Source organism: Podarcis vaucheri (assembly GCF_965113315.1).
Source record: "Podarcis vaucheri genome assembly, chromosome: 1".
In the NCBI taxonomy this organism is placed as follows: domain Eukaryota; kingdom Metazoa; phylum Chordata; class Lepidosauria; order Squamata; family Lacertidae; genus Podarcis; species Podarcis vaucheri.
The window spans coordinates 130,636,852-130,654,000 of record NC_138759.1 but is presented as its reverse complement, the minus strand read 5'-3'; the positions used below and the strand labels follow the sequence as shown (position 1 = coordinate 130,654,000).

At 44.5% G+C, this 17,149-nt stretch overlaps 1 protein-coding gene across 2 annotated transcripts in view; it reads right to left on the bottom strand.

Moving 5' to 3' along the window:
• Positions 1-3,548: 3,548 nt before the first annotated feature.
• CTLA4 (cytotoxic T-lymphocyte associated protein 4) overlaps positions 3,549-17,149 on the bottom strand; it is a 39,305-nt gene continuing 25,704 nt past the window's right edge. For both annotated transcript variants that reach the window (XM_082209763.1, XM_082209764.1), the window contains 5 exons: positions 12,697-12,758; positions 10,998-11,113; positions 8,126-8,476; positions 7,177-7,286; positions 3,549-5,058 (listed from right to left, as the gene is read on the bottom strand). In XM_082209763.1, coding sequence (XP_082065889.1) covers positions 5,002-5,058; positions 7,177-7,286; positions 8,126-8,476; positions 10,998-11,113; positions 12,697-12,758 — 696 coding nt within the window. In that variant the 3' untranslated portion in view covers positions 3,549-5,001. The remainder of the gene's footprint in view (positions 5,059-7,176; positions 7,287-8,125; positions 8,477-10,997; positions 11,114-12,696; positions 12,759-17,149) is intronic.

The window sequence follows — 17,149 nt, the reverse complement described above, 5'->3', positions numbered from 1 at the left end:
TGACTAGCCCAAGGTCACCCAGCAGCTGCATGTGGAGGAGCGGGGAAGCGAACCCGGTTCCCCAGATTACAAGTCCACTGCTCTTAACCACTACACCACATTGGCTCTAGAATAAGTCTAGAATTCCCCAGACATATCCAGGACACTAATATGTCCGGGACAACCCATGGCAACCCATGTTGGCAGAGTCGTTTTTGGTGATTTTCCTTAAAAATGGCTCAACAACTTTGCCAAAAAAGCTCAACAACCTTTCTGTGCGGGTTTTCACTTTTTGAAATATGGCAACCCTAGCATAGGTAAGACCACTGTTTGCTTAAAAAATGCAAACAGCTCGCTTTATTTAAGCTCTGTCTCTGTTTGAAATATGGCAAGCCTAGCCTATGTCCCTATGTTGATTGATTTGGGGACAATCCCTTTGCTGAAGAACCTGGAAGCTTCGTATCTCCCATCCCTGCCCAACTTATTTACTCTCAGCTAGCAAACAGAAGCATGCATGCTGGTTGAGAAATTAGCTTTGTTGGGTAAATTCTGTAGGAGACAACAAGCCGGGCTGCCTTCTGCTTTTTGCAGTTTAACATTTGTAAAATCCCCGGCAAGTGCCTGTGGCTAGAACAAGCGGAGCACTCTAATACGATCATTTGTACAGCTGAAGTTTCCTGCTGAGCTTGAGCATCCTCCCAGCAACAGCCTAATAGGACTCCTGCAGTGTGACCTTTCTTTCCTGTCGCCATTGGCTCAGAAACCCATCAGCGTTAACTACTGCCTGACATAACTCTGGCGCAACGCCAAGGAAGGGATTGAGGAACGAAGGAATAAGGAACGGTGTCCTACTGCTGATTGAATACCAGGAGAAGACAGTGACTTCTCTGGACGTTCAGGGTCATCCCCAGGTTCAAATTCATGGCATGGAAACAGAACAGTCCAATTGTGATGGCCTGGGATTCGGACTCAGAGGCTGAACCTGAGAAATCCCAGCCTGCACAGGAGTCCCCGCCTCCAGAACCAGCTGAGCCGGGGCTGGGGCTTGAGCCTGAAGGGTACTCACCGGTGCTGGATCCTCAGGTGCAGGCACCAGCTGAGTCTGCTCTGGCTCCTGAGGTGATGGAGGACCCATTGCCTGCAGGTGCTCCACTCTCAGCCCCGTCAGGAGAAGAGGAGGTTGCCTCTGGGTCCGGTAACCCTCCAGCCTCTCCTGAGCTGCAGAGGCTCAGGGCAGAGAGGTGGAGGGAACTAAGTTCCCGCAGGAGGAGTGCTCGCCTCCAGGCCAGGAGAGGTGAGTCACCAGAGGATTGGGGCTGCCCTATGCCTCGGGGCAGATAAAAGCCAGCCAGCCAGCCCAGTCCCAGGTTGTGGGAGCAACATTGTTGGTTGCTAGTTCCTGCCCGAACTCTGTCCTGCTTTCCTGCCTGAGCTCCTGACCCACCCTGGCTCCTTGCTTGCATGCCTGTTCCTGACTTCACCCGACTCCCTGCCCTGCACCCAGCTCCAGCTACTACAGACTGCCTCCACATTGCACCTTTGACCATGGACCAGACTTGGACCTCGCCTCTCGGGTAAGGCATGGGACCAGCACACCAATGATGATGATGATCTCTCAGTTTCTCGGTTTCCTGGTTCTCTTTATTTCCACATCAGTATCAGGTGGCAGAGGAACCAACCCCCATATCAGGTTACCAGGAATGGATAAGACAAGGAAAAGTCCTTACCATCTGCTTTTTATTCAGTATTTACAGAGAGATGCTTGGGAATGCAGTCTCGTCGAATAATGGCATTGTCCTGAGTAAATCTCCACACACACCCTTCTCTCCCACTTCCTCATTCATCAACACACAAGCCCCCTACAGCTGTGCTGTTGGGCTTACAGTGGTACCTCGGGTTAAGTACTTAATTCTTTCCAGAGGTCCATTCTTAACCTGAAACTGTTCTTAACCTGAAGCACCACTTTAGCTAATGGGGCCTCCTGCTGCCACCGCGCCACCAGAGCACAATTTCTGTTCTCATCCTGAAGCAAAGTTCTTAACCCGAGGTAATATTTCTGGCTTAACGGACTCTGTAACCTGAAGCGTATGTAACCTGAAGCATATATAACCCGAGGTACCACTGTACGGCCATTTGTCTCTGAGCTCTTTGCTCTCCTACTTTTAAGGATCGCCGGGTTCTGGGAGGTGGTGGTTCTGCAATGCTTTCTAGTGACAACGTGTCAGCCAGCTGCTCCAGCTGCTCCAGCTCTGCCTCCTCTTCCTCCTCCTCTGTTCCCATTATTTCCCAACTTTCCCGCTCATCTTCCTCTGAGCTATGATCTCCCTCTAGCCCCTGTTGTAATTCTGAATTGTCTTCTTCTTCTCTGGAAGGGTCAGGCTGGGGAGGCAGTCTCCACCGTTACTCCTCTGCCCAGTCCCTGACAATCAACTTCCACTTTTTAAAAAATATAAATAAAACAAGTCCTCACGAAAATTTGCCAGCATTTTTGTGCTGATTTCTCTTAAGATATATGTCTGTATGCAATTTTCCCTATTATGATGCATCTTTCTTTCTTGGGTTCAGACATTATTTTGGAATGTGTGTATTCCCCCATTGTTCAGCCCGGACACTGAGATCCAGCGCCGAGGGCCTTCTGGCGGTTCCCTCATTGCGAGAAGTGAGGTTACAGGGAACCAGGCAGAGGGCCTTCTTGGTAGTGGCACCTGCCCTGTGGAACACCCTCCCTTCAGATGTGAAGGAAATAAGCATCTATCCTATCTTTAAAAGACATCTGAAGGCAGCCCTGTTTAAGGAAGTTTTTAATATTTAATGCTGTACTGTTTTTAACACTTGATTGGGAGCCGCCCAGAGTGGCTAGGGAAACTCAGCCAGATGGGCGGGGTATAAATAAATTATTATTATTATTATTATTATTATTATTATTATTATTATTATTATTATGTGAGTCTGCCTTTAAATGTGAACAGAATCAAATTTCCTCTCCCCCATCCCTATTCAAGTGTTAATTAGTTACACCTCCACAATGCCATTTAAGTAATCAAAATCACTAGTTAGAATACATACGCAGAAGAGACCAGATGATATTCATTTGATAATTATTCTTTTATTTACAAAGCATTATTTAAAAAAGAGAATAACAAAGGGAGCTAAGGGCATGACAAGGGGTGCAGCATGAAAGACAGGAACTGGAGGGGGGGTTAAAATAAAATAACATTTTCTCTTTTTTTAACAAAAAAACCCAAAGCTTTTCTCTTAAGAATTCTAGGTGCCGAAATTCCAGCAGATCAGAAAAGACTATTTATGTATGTGACTGCTGCTGCTCGAATGCTATTAGCCCAGAAATGGAAAGAAGTCCCAAAGAAGAATGGCAGATTAAGTTGATGGACTACGCCAAATCAGCAAAAATGACCAGAAGAATCAGAAACCAGGAAGACCCAAATTTTGATAAGGAATGGGGAAAATATATAATTTGCTATTTATTTTGCATTTTTGTATCTGTGGCTCTTTTTTTGTGACTGTGTGGAACCCTATTCAGCTATTGATTGATTGATTGATTGATCGATTGATTGATTGTGTGACTGCACCACACTGTTTATTGCTTTCATTTTATGGATCACTGGTCTCGTTAGAGAGTAAAATTCATGTTAAATTGCTGTTTTAGGGGGTTGTTTTTAAACATCTGGAACGGATTAATCCATTTTGCATTACTTTCTATGGGAAGGGGCGCCTTGGTTTTGGAATGCTTTGGTTTTGGAATGGACTTCCAGAACGGATTAAGTTTGAGAACCAAGGTACCACTGTATATACTTCCTGACTCCAGTACTGAAGTGCAGAACTAGGGTTGACATAAAGCAAGTAATTAAAACACTTGCTTCTCCTAAACGCCCTCCCATTTGGGGATGACTCTATAGAGAAGCAGAAGACTTGCCAGTTTTGGAGCAAGGAGGATGGGTCCAATGTGGATTCATGATGTCACGTCTGATAGACTACATGGTATAAACAGGAAGACTCTTTGGCATACTGGCAGTTTTCCCTGAACTTATTCTGATGTGACTTTCGGACATCATCGTATAGCCATATATAATTGGCTGGGTGAAGATAGGCATTGTCTCTCTGCCTCATTGGACAGGATTGCTTCTAGAAGGAATCAGGGTTTGGTTTTGTTAAACAGTGCAAGTTAGAGAAAGTAAAAATGAAACAACAACAAAAAAAACACAGCCACAACCGGGTGACACATGGAAAAGATAAGCAAGGCTACATGCTTTTGTTTGAGGGGATCCGTAAACAAACGCCTGTGTTGCAATATAGACAAGCTGAACTATATAACACAACTTCTCATATTAATTCTTACAAGTCTGGCTGATGAAGAATTGATCAAGATTGGCTGATGAAGCATTGAACGAAACAGATTGGTTATCCGGAAACTCTGTTCCGCCAATATTTGGTGACTGGTTATGTATATATCAAACTTTCAAATTATTCTACCACGACTGGTGAAGATTTAGAGACTTTGGTTGTAATTTCTGATCGTTTGTATTAGTCTATAAATAGTGCTTAGTGCCATTGTTAGTGGCCATCGTGTTGTGTTATATTGTTCAGTTTGTCTGAGGGGAAGCATTCAAACATGTAAACAACACCCTACTTTCAGCCTGAAGTGGTACAGTCTAGGAAAAGCTGTAGCAGCAGATTCTGCGAACTGTATATAACCCAACCCTAAGCATAATGCTATTTTTGTTATTGAAGAATTTGTAGGGAGATTTTGCAAAGAAGATGAGTACTTGGGAGTTCATGCTGTGGAGTGATGTGGTTACATCCTAAGGAACTCAAGGACCAAACACCCTTTGCAGTGTCAATTTAGTATTCTTTTGTTGATGTGTTGTATCTCTCTTTGTTGTGATCCAATCTGGAAGTAACAAATTGCATTCCTGTTTATTAGACATTTATTTTCACTGTCGTTACTTGGTAGAAATCAACACCATTTCGTCCTTTTCCGTGGCAGTTTTCCTTTCTTTTTCCTGGTTACATTGGTACAATTTTCTCATAGACCCCAGGAGTAAAATAGCTGCTTTTCCATATCTGTAAAATAAGAAAAATAATCTGGCACTGCAAGAAAACTGTGTTCCATCCTACCATATATGCTCCCACATCTTGAGATTGATATAACCTACCTCCAGGTGTATATTCTCGACCTCTCTAATTTATGTTGATCTTAACAAATGAGGTCTCTGATAATTGCTTTTGACAGAATATTTCACAATCTGTAAGCTTTTTCATTCTTCCATAATCTCGAATCCAGGAAGACAACAAAGATCAAGTCTGAAGGTATTTGAACTGATGGCCTGTTTGCTGTTTTTGTAACCTCTGCCTGAGAAATTTAGAAAAAGTGTTCCCATTCTACTATACACAATGCTGATGCCTGGACCCAACATATTCCTTTATGCATTTCACAATTTTACACTACCAACAGCATTCTTCTCTGTATTTCTGCACTGTGGCTGAGGGGAAATGGCCTCTCCACATTCTCTAAACTATTTTCCAGGGGTGAAATTTGGGCAGAGTGGGGGGTTGCAGAATATTCTCCAAAGGGAGTAGGTGGGGTTTTCAAATAGGCTAGAGCTGGAGAAGGATTGAAAGTGGCTAAGAACTCTATAATAAAAAAATAATTCCAGACAAACATAATCTCCAGATTAAAGTCCAATCAAAAAGCAACATCCACAATATCCACCAAAGATGTGCCAGGTAGATTCGACTCAGGTAGGACTTTAGAAGGCAAAAACACGGGATGGGGAGAGCTTGGAAGACTCTAAGGAACACGAATATACTCTTAATTCTGATAGGCAACACACCTCTGTGAAGAGTTAAACCACCCTGTTCAGCGCATGCTGACTCTACTCATTGTATTGAGATTATTACAGTGTTCTGGTATTGTGGTGAGGAAGGCAAGGGCAGTGGTTGCTAGTTCTGAATCAGAAAGAAACTGCTGCCATTCATTTCACATTGATGAACATCATTTTTGACCTCAAGCCCAGAACAGCAGTTGATCTTGAAGAACTAAATAACCCTGCAAGGAATTTCGTTTCATCTTCTACGGAAGTACTACAGACTTTTCGGTCTCTCGGTGTTCCTTCACCTTTCATGGCAAGAGTAATAATTTAACAGTACTGAGTAGGACACAGTTTCTGGTCCACACATAAGGCCCCTGCCCTGTTTCTGGTGGATTGCATGCTGGGTGCTGTAATTCTTGCAAAAAATAATAATAATTCTGGGCTTGCGTGACTTAATATGGATCAGTTATGCCTCTTGTGTCAAGAGTTCTTGCACATGTAAAAGTAAAGGTAAAGGGACCCCTGACCATTAGGTCCAGTCGTGGCCGACTCTGGTGTTGCGGTGCTCATCTCGCTTTATTGGCCAAGGGAGCCGGCATATAGCTTCCAGGTCATGTGGACAGCATGACTAAGCCGTTTCTGGTGAACCAGAGCAGCGCACGGAAATGCCGTTTACCTTCCCGCCGGAGCGGTACCTATTTATCTACTTGCACTTCGTGCTTTTGAACTGCTAGGTTGGCAGGAGCAGGGACTGAGCAACGGGAGCTCACCCTGCTGCGGGGATTCGAACCGCTGACCTTCTGATAGGTAAGTCCTAGGCTCTGTGATTTAACCCACAGCGCCACCCGCATCCTCTTGCACATGTATTCTTGCTTAAAACAAACAAAGCATGTTGGTGGACCAAATTAAAATATGTTGGTGAGGACACCCCATCTTTGGTCTAATAATCATAGATCAGGCATGGCCAAACTTGGCCCTCCAGCTGTTTTGGGACTACAATTCTCATCATCCCTGACCACTGGTCCTGTTAGCTAGGGATGATGGGAGTTGTGGTCCCAAAACATCTGGAGGGCCAAGTTTGGCCCTGTCTGTTCTAGATTCTGCTCAGCTACATAGCAATACAGACCAGACATTGCATTCGAGTCCTTCTTGGGATAGCAACTCAAGACTCTGGATGCAATTTCTAGCACATGCACACACCAATTGATGTGAATGCATGGCTATATTCTTCAGGTTGACTCTTCAGGCCTGTCTGTTGACCAGAATGCAAGGGAACCAAACTGCCAAAAATATGATGGTCATGATATTACAAATTCCCTTGGATTTATTCCTAAAAGCCCATGTACTGTGTTATAGCTCATGTACTTACAGCCTTTCTCATAACGCAGGTTGTGATTAAAATGCTGTATACAAACAATCCAGAAGCTACTGCTGTTGCGATCCAAAGATAGAGATGCCAGTCTGGGCATGGATCTGTGTCTGAAATAAATTTAATTTTTCAAATTACCATCTTCAGGAGGATAGAGCAAATCTTCACACACACACACACACAGTTTTCCAAGTATAGTCGTACCTTGGAAGTCAAACGGAATCCCTTCCAGGAGTCCGTTCGACTTCCAAAACATTCGGAAACCAAGGCACAGGCCAGAAAGCTCACTGCAAAATTCAGAGAAGTGTGAGTTTCAAAGGATGACTGTGCTTCAGTTCTCGTCTTGTTTTGGAAAATATGGATTACGTAGGTTAAATGCAAACTGAATCTGATTTCTCCCCATCCCTACTGACAACAGATATGGAGGACAATATGCTATGAAGAATTCATAACTCACTTAAGGTAAAGGGACCCCTGACCATTAGGTCCAGTCGCGGACGACTCTGGGGTTGCGGCGCTCATCTCGCTTTATTGGCCGAGGGAGCCAGTGTACAGCTTCCGGGTCATGTGGCCAGCATGACTAAGCCACTTCTGGCGAACCAGAGCAGCGCATGGAAACACTGTTAACCTTTCCGCCAGAGCGGTACTTGCACTTTGACGTGCTTTCAAACTGCTAGGTTGACAGGAGCAGGGACCGAGTAACGGGAGCTCACCCCGTCGCGGGGATTCGAACCGCCGACCTTCTGATCGGCAAGTCCTAGGCTCTGTGGTTTAACCCACAGCGCCAACTCACTTACTAGGAAGCAAATCTCTGCACAAACATGTACATAGTGTGAGAAGGCTGATTTGAGAGTTACAGTATTGAACTGATAGACCTCAAGGACACACATTCATTCTGAAAAACACTCGAAGACACCCTGACATCAAATCGTGAGCTTTCTGAACTCACCGACCACATAGAGCTGGGTTCCCCTTCCCATGACTTGGTTGTAGGGTGGCGGGAAAATCCGCTCCATCTTGCAGATATACAGACCAGCATCAGTCGGCTGCAGACCCCATAGAGTAACGTTTACACCATTGTGACCAGAGTGGACTTGGCACTTGATGCCGTCCTTCACGAAGAACGGCTCATACCCAGCAGTAAGCCATGAAGCACACATCCTGAGAGACTCGTTGCCAAGGTCTTTAAGTAAAGTTATCACGAGTCCCTCTGCATCTCCAGCATTCCTGTATTCACACGCAAAGTGGGCAGCCTCTGTCCTTTTTACCACCAGGAACGACGGTTGAGTTACTTCTATGACTGTAATGAAATATCAAACAGAGCGCTGTGATAAATAAACATGCTCAAGAGAAATATGCTGTATCCATAAAAAGGGAGTGGCAGGTATCTCAGATACTTATTTAATATCAGATATTTAATTTACGGCTTTTGAATTATGGTGCTGGAGGAGACTCTTGAGAGTCCCATGGACTGCAAGAAGATCAAACCTATCCGTTCTTAAGGAAATCAGCCCTGAGTGCTCACTGGAAGGACAGGTCGTGAAGCTGAGGCTCCAATACTTTGGCCACCTCATGAGAAGAGAAGACTCCCTGGAAAAGACCCTGATGTTGGGAAAGATGGAGGGCACAAGCAGAAGAGGACAACAGAGGATGAGATGGTTGGACAGTGTTCTCAAAGCTACAAACATGAGTTTGACCAAACTGCGGGAGTCAGTGGAAGACAGAAGTGCCTGGCGTGCTCTGGTCCATGGGGTCACGAAGAGTCGGACACGACTAAACGACTAAACAACAACAACAACAATTTAATTTACGACATTTATATCTTGAGGGAACTCAAGACAGCATACATGCCGTTCCCAGGCAGTCACAAATCCAGGCACTGCCTAGGCCCAGATTTTCTTAGCATCCGTAGGGTTCCCTCAAGCCATATCTTGGAAAATTTTACTTGAAGTTCTTCAAATAAAACCAGGCATATATTCAACATGTGAGCAGAATTCAGCTAAGTTCTGCAGGAGAAGACCTAGTCATAGTTCCATCAATGACTATAGTTTGTAATGCAGCACCTGAGAGCATGGCCTTCTCTGTTTTGGCACCACAGGTGTAGAATTTCCTCCCTTCAGAAATACAGTTCTCCTCCCTTGCTATTTAGCTTCATTATTAACTTAACTTGGGTAGGAGAGCTGGTCTCTTCTGCATATGGTTTGCTGTTGTATTATACTTAGTTTTTATGGTATTAATAGTAGTAGTGTTAGTTATTAGGCAACAGTAACAACAACAACAACAACAACAACAACAACAACAACAACAACAACAACAACAACAACATTTCTTACCTGCCCTTCACCATAAGGTCCCACAATATTAAAATCAGTTAAGACAATTATGTAATTCTGTATGTGAGATTTTAATATTTGGAGGTTTTTAAAAAAATATCTGGAATGTTAGAGGGTTTTTAAAATATTTGCAGTTCCCACAATATTAAAATTAGTAAGAAAAATCATGCAATTCTATATGTTACATTTTAGTATTTGGAGGTTTTTCAATATTTGGATTTTTAAAGAAAAAGGAAAAAGAATGAGTTTAGGTGCACACTACCCTAGGAAACTTTGGATTTAATGGTGAGTTATTACTGGGAAAATAAATAAATGAACTTTGCACAAAAGTTTATTTTAATTTTATTTTATACATCTACTTCTTTAGCAGTCGCCCAGTAACGTCTCAAGAATTATAGCAACAGAGAAATGCAGTCCCCGCTGGTCTCTCACTTATTTACTTAATTAATTTTGCATGCAGCTTTTCAAAACTAGCGTTCCTCCTCAAGCAGCTCTCAGTTAAATGTTTGTGAAAACAAGAATGCACGGAAACAACATCAAAATCCCATCACTAAAAGTGCAAGTAAATGAGAGGTTTTTTCCAAGTCTAAGGCTATGTTTTTAAAATCGAAACAGAAATCATAACATTATCAAATCCCGGTAATGGCCTGCATTCTCCTCCCCACCCCCCTTCAAATTTAGCAGATGAACAGGTGTCAATCTCCAAGTGACCTTAAGGAAGGTAATGAATAAGAATAAGAATAAGAATTCCATCCTGTATCTGTTTTCTAGATTGCAAATGCCTCAAGGTAAGGATTAATATTTTGACCAAACTGCGGGAGGCAGTGGAAGACAGAATTGCCTGGCGTGCTCTGGTCCATGGGGTCATGAAGAGTTGGACACAACTAAACGACTAAACAACAACAACAAGGACTAATATGATATAAAAGTACAATAAAAACATAAAAAGAGCCTTGCTATATCAGGCCAATGGTCCTTCTAGCATCTTACTCTCATGGTGACTAACAAGATGCTGGTAGATAGGGGCAAAACTAGTCAAAGACCCAGTTTGACACACCCACCCATGAGAATTTGCTGGGCAGCCTCAATGGTACACCTCTGGAGGCTTCACCTGGGGCAAAACACCTGGCTAGCCTCTCCAACCCTCCCATAACTATGGCTCTGCCTGTAGGAAGCCCATATATACATATATACATGGTGGCCATGGTGGTATTCATAAAATTATTATTATTATTATTATCATCATCATCATCATCATTAATAGTAATACCCTGCCCATCTGGTTTCCCAGGGACTCTGGGCGGCTTACAGCCATAAAAAATGGTAAAACATTAGACGTTAAAAATTTCCCAATGCAGTAGTAACAACTACTGTAGTAACAACAACAACAACAACAACCCTACTATCTAATGTATTTTCCACGTCTCTTCTGGATAATTTTATATAGGAGGGATTTCTCAGCCTCGTCCTATATTATTATTAACTCACCTTTGCTGAAGCCAGCAGCTAAGCTGAGAGAGACAATGGCGATAAAAAACGAAATCATCACACAGCCAGATGTTGGATTCATGTAGACGTTCGATGCTTTCTTAGTCGAAGACAAGCTGGGAAGAAACCAGATTGATATTTAGAATGATCCTTTGTTCACGATAGAGGATTTTGGTGTGAACGGAACCCACGCAGTGTGTGAGAGAGAGAAAGAGAGAGGGAGGGAAGGAGGATATACCTGAAAAGGTAAGCAATGTTTTGGTTGTTTCAAGACAGGAAGCAGTGGAAATACGTGTGCAGTTAACCTCAAAGAGCAGTGAGCAAAGCAAATGTTCATCACCCAGAAAAATTAGTCAATATGAAACTTGTATTCAATATTAAAATGTACAGCAAGAAAGGAGAGATTGTCCCCTGCAGAATAAATGTGAGTTCATTTCCTCCCGTTCTTTCTGCTGTTTTCCATTTATATATATAATAGTATCGGGCAGCAGCCAATGTCACATGAATGGACTTTTGCTCGCGTGAGAGGACTTCCTCTTCTTCGTTCCCCACCCACTCTCCCCAAATCTTCTCCAGAGAATCTCCCCCACCCCCCAGAGAAGATTTTGAAGGGTGGGGCTACATTACATACATACATAACATCCACATTTCTCAGCACATGCCTGCACATGTATGTGTACCTACAGTATGTGTGATCACTCATTAGCTTACACTCAATATATGAATGCAAGGCATTTATATGCCACTTCCAGTACTATATGCATTTCCACCTGACTCTAGTATACACCTTTTTGTACACATTACTTGGCTGCAGAACTGCACCGTAAAAGCCACAGAAGTGTGAATTTCAAAGGATGGATGGCTTCCGATTCACACATTGTTTGGGTTCAGATTATGGAGGTTTACCTTTAAGTATGAAATGCATCGCATCTCTTCCCCAACCCAACTCAAAAAGCAGATTGTCCATTCCTTGCCTCTCTAGGCTGTCTAAACTTGGGCACTAGGAAAGTTTTAGCTGCTCTTCTTCAAAGCCAGGAGACAGGGGGAATTTCCCCTCACTGGTAAGGTAAAGGTAAAAGGACCCGTGACCATTAGGTCCAGTCGTGGCCGACTCTGGGGTTGCGGCACTCATCTTACTTTATTGGCCAAGGGAGCCGATGTACAGCTTCCACGTCATGTGGCCAGCATGAGTAAACCGCTTCTGGTGAACCAGAGCAGCGTACGGGAACGCTGTTTACCTTCCCGCCGGAGTGGTACCTATTTATCTACTTGCATTTTGACGTGCTTTTGAACTGCTAGGTTGGCAGGAGCAGGGACCGAGCAATGGGAGCTCACCCCATCTCGGGGATTCAAACCACCCACCTTCTGATCGGCCAGTCCTAGGCTCTGTGGTTTGACCCACAGCGCCACCCGCATCCCTTCCCTCACTGGTGGTCAAGCTTAAACAGTCACAAAGCTTTGGGAGGGGAAAGCTGGTCCTTCCTCCTCTTAAGGCAGCCCTCTAGGTGTTTTTTAGGACTACAATTCCCATCATCCCTGACCACTGGTTTTGTTAGCTAGGGATGATGGGAGTTGTAGTCCCAAAACATCTGGAGGGCCGAGTTTGCCTATGCCTTTCTTAAGGGTAGTAGCTGCTGTTCCTCCCTGCCAACACACCACTTGCCTGGCCGCCAGTTTCAGTAATGGGTTTTTTGCTTACCTGCAAAGCTGTAGCAACAGGTACGCTTCACCTGCTCTCTGCCTCTTCTTCAAATCACACACCTGGTGACAGAAAAGGACAGAGATGATTTCAACAGCTGCAAAGATGGCTCACCTTGAGATACCAGCAGAGCAAATGGTGGTCGTGATTCCATAGCAGGATGTAGAATGGAAAGTTCTTCTGAATACCCCCAGGCTCTCTCCGATATGTAAAAACCTACCTTTTGCTTGAAAGTAGCCCTGTTTCACTTCGAAGCTGATTGTCACGGGGTCATCTTGGTTTGCGACTAAAAATAATGTCGGGCAGGAAGTCTGCTTGATGGCCTGAGTAATTATGGTAATCAGATTTCCACCAGCATCTTTCCTCCCTGCTTACTTCACTGTGTCTCATTTGCATATTAATTAGCTGACTGTTGACTCAAAAACATCAAACATGTGGCATTTCTGCTGCTGCTCCAGTTCTGTTCTTTCTGACGTTCTTCAAAGATGGCTTTCAATTTATTGACATCCCTGCAAGCTGTTTGGTTCACTGGTGAGAATGATGAACGTAACCTGTATCTCACGTGCGAGACTTTCTCATCTTGTAGAAAAATGGCTTTTCTTAATTTAAATTGAAAAGTTGCTCGTAGATCCACACACGAACCTACTTAAGTCAGATCATGGATCCATGTGGCCCAGTGTTGCGTATACTCTGGCTGGCAAGAGCTTTCAGTTGGAGATCTTTTCCAGGGCTGGCCCTACCATTAGACAGGATGGGGCAACTGCAATAGGCAGTAGATGCAACGGGGGGCGGGCAGGGAGCCGCAGCAAAGTGTTGGAGGGCAAGCTGCCCTCACATGTGGTAAATGAGGCTGTCCCATTGCCAGCAGTGTTGAAGTAAGATTCAGCTGCCAGTCTGGTCAGCCTCTCCACATGAAGTGGGAGAAAGCTGCCATACTGTCCTGTTTCAGGCAGCAAATGCCTTGGCCTGACCCCTGGTTGTCTCTTGAGCTTGGGCAGTCCATTCTAAAGATTAACTAGTTCCGGTTCAAGTACAGCATGTAGAAGCAGGAACTAATTCCAGTTCTATTTGCAGTCAGTTCACAATTCATTTTGATCCTCGGCAATGAATATTTCAGCACTCAGAGTGTTAGCAGCTGCTTTCATAAGTACACAATATACTTAAGAAGACTAAGAAAACATTAAATATACGTGCAATAAAATGCAAACTGTTTAATTTATTTAAGCTTTTTATTGAGCTTAAATTATTATTATTATTATTATTATTATTATTATTATTATTATTATTATTATTATTTATACCCCACCCATCTGGCAGGGCTGCCTTCAGATGTCTTCTAAAAGTTTGGTAGTTATTTTTCTCTTTGACATCTGGTGGGAGGGTGTTCCACAGGTTGGGTGCCACTACCGAGAAGGCCCTCTGCCTGGTTCCCTGTAACTTGGCTTCTCACAGCGAGGGAAACGCCAGAAGGCCCTCGGTGCTAGTAGTGGCGCTCGCCCTGTGGAACGCCCTCCCATCAGATGTCAAGGAAATAAAAAACTCTCGGACTTTTAGAAGACATCTGAAGGCAACGCTGTATCAGGAAATTTTTAATGTCTAATGTTGAATGAATGAACTTTATTACGGTCTCAGACCAGGATTTAAAAAGCATATAGATAAAATAGCAGTTAGGATTTTTTTAACCGATAATTGTTAGAGCAAATGAGGACAAGAAAACAGGCATAGGATAAAATGTCTAATGTTTTACAATTGTTTATGTGCTGTAAGCCACCCAGAGTAGCTGGTGGAATCCAGCCAGATGGGTGGGGTATAAATAATAAAAATTATTATTATTATTATTATTATTATTATTATTATTATTATTATTATTATTATCATTATTATTATTATCAGACCACCCAAGATGTTTTGCTGCCCGAAGTGAAGAAGATGCCCCACCCCCCTACATTCTGCTTACAGAAGCAGCTAACCAGAATGGCAGTCAAATCTTCAGCACTGTTGAAGGAAACTCCATTGCATCTCAGAGCAGCTCCTTGTTAGCTAGGGCCACATTCACACCATATATTTAAAGCACTATGTTGCCACTTTAAACAGCATGGGTTCCCACAAAGAATTATGGGAACTGTAGTTGGGTCCTGAGGGACACGGCTGGCGCTGTGGGTTAAACCACAGAGCCGAGGACTTGCCAATCAGAAGATCAGCGGTTCAAATCCCCGCGACTTAGTGAGCTCCCGTTGCTCAGTCCCAGCTCCTGCCAACCTAGCAATTCGAAAGCACATCAAAGTGCAAGTAGATAAATAGGTACCGCTCTGGCGGGAAGGTAAACGGGGTTTCCGTGTGCTGCTCTGGTTCGCCAGAAGGGGCTTAGTCATGCTGGCCACATGACTCGGAAGCTGTACGCCGGCTCCCTCGGCCAATAAAGTGAGATGAGTGCCACAACCCCAGAGTTGGTCACGACTGGACCTAATAGTCAGGGATACCTTTACCTTTACCTAGTTGGGTCCTGAGAGTTGTTAGGAAACAATGATGATCTATCCCTGCTCACAAGGAACTCTGGAATTTGTAGCTCTGAGAGGGAAATAGGGGTCTCTTGACAACTCTCAGCTCCCTTAACTACTTCCAGCTCCCAGAATTCTTTGGAGGAAGCTGTGATGGTTTAAAGTGACATCTTATTGCTTTTAGTGCACACTTTCCTGTCTCTCTTTCAATCCCCACCTCTCAAAATCTACTTGAGTCCTAATGGTAGGGCTGTCCCTGTGGTTGACAGATATGGCTGGCAATTGTTTCATGCTGCTCACCTATGTTGAAGGTCAACTCACTGGGAAATGGCTCAATATTTGCTTTTTTAACCATTGTAGATTTCAGTTCTTTACCGTTGCTCTGCTTCTAACATAAACCACAAACGAATGCTTTTGCGTTCTGCCATCGATCATCAATATTTCCGACTTTATTTTTACCTTAGTTTCGCTTTCATTGCGATCTCTGTCACTGATAATCACCATTGTGTCATTTTCTTCACAAATAGCCACTCCTAAATATAGAGGGCACACTTTTTTCCCCCATGTCATACCGAAACTGTGAAAGGTGTGCATATCACGTGTGTTCCTGATATTGCCTCCACGCAGATTATCTCTCAATTGTTCTGTCAGCACAAATAACGATAAACCAGCCGTTTTAATCTGCATTGAGGCAGGATATGGAGGTCAAACCTTGAGGAGGCTCCTAACTTACAGCCGAGATGGCTATGGTAGCCAACATGGGGAGTCTTTGGCTCTCTAGACATTGCTGGACTCCAACTTCCATCAGCCCCAACAAACATGGCCAATCACCAGGGATGGCGGGAGTTGTAGTTCAGTAACATCTGGAGAGCAAAAAGTTTGTGACACCTGTCATATACCAACAGCAAACTCAGTTATCTAAGGGCCATTCCATATACCGTATTTTTCGCCCTATAGGACGCACTTTTTCCCCTCCAAAAATGAAGGGGAAATGTGTGTGCGTCCTATGGGGCGAATGCAGGCTTTCGCTGAAGCCTGGAGAGCGAGAGGGGTCGGTGCGCACCGACCCCTCTCACTCTCAAGGCTTCAGGAAGCTATTCGCAAGTCTTGCAAGCCCGGCGGGATGCCCCGCGGGCTCGCAAGGCTTGTGGGCAGCAGCCTGCAGCCCCGCAAGCTCAGGGGATAGGGGGGGTGGCGGAGCGCCGCCACCCCGCTATTCCCCGACCTGATCTGGAGGCTGACAGGGGGGGGAGAAGCAAGCTTGCTTCTCCCCCCGCCAGCCCCACAACCTCGGGGGATAGGGGGGTGGCGGAGCGCCGCCACCCCGCTATTCCCCGACCTGATCTGGAGGCTGGGGGGGGAGAAGCAAGCTTGCTTCTCCCCCCGCCAGCCCCACAAACTTGGGGGACAGCAGGGCAAGCTGTCCCTGAAGGCAGAAGAGGGAGACGGAGCGCTCCGTCTCCCTCTTCTAGCTTGGGGATGGCTGCGCAAACCTGGGGGGGAAATAAAAAATTTTCCCTTGATTTCCCCCCAAAAAAACTAGGTGCGTCCTATGGGCCGGTGCATCCTATAGGGCGAAAAATACGGTACTGCCAAAATGGGAACAAGAGGGAGGTTCTGGCTGTCTTGGCAGACCCCTGAGACTTGTAGAAATAATAATAACAATAAAAGAATCCTAAGGGATGGGGAGGCCAAACCAGCAATACAATAACAGCATGCAGGGGATGGGACAGGGAATGGAATGGAGTATCCCGGAAAAGACTCTGAGGTCACAAGCAACTAAGGTCCCTATACCAGCACCATGTGATTTTATGGAAACAGTGGTGGAGATTCAGTAGCAAGGCTTCAAGCAACGTTTCGGAGCGTCTGAGCATAGCTGTCAACTTACAGATTTGAAAATAAGGGACCAGCAGCCTCGAAAATAAGGGACCAGCAGCCAAAATAGGGGATTTTAG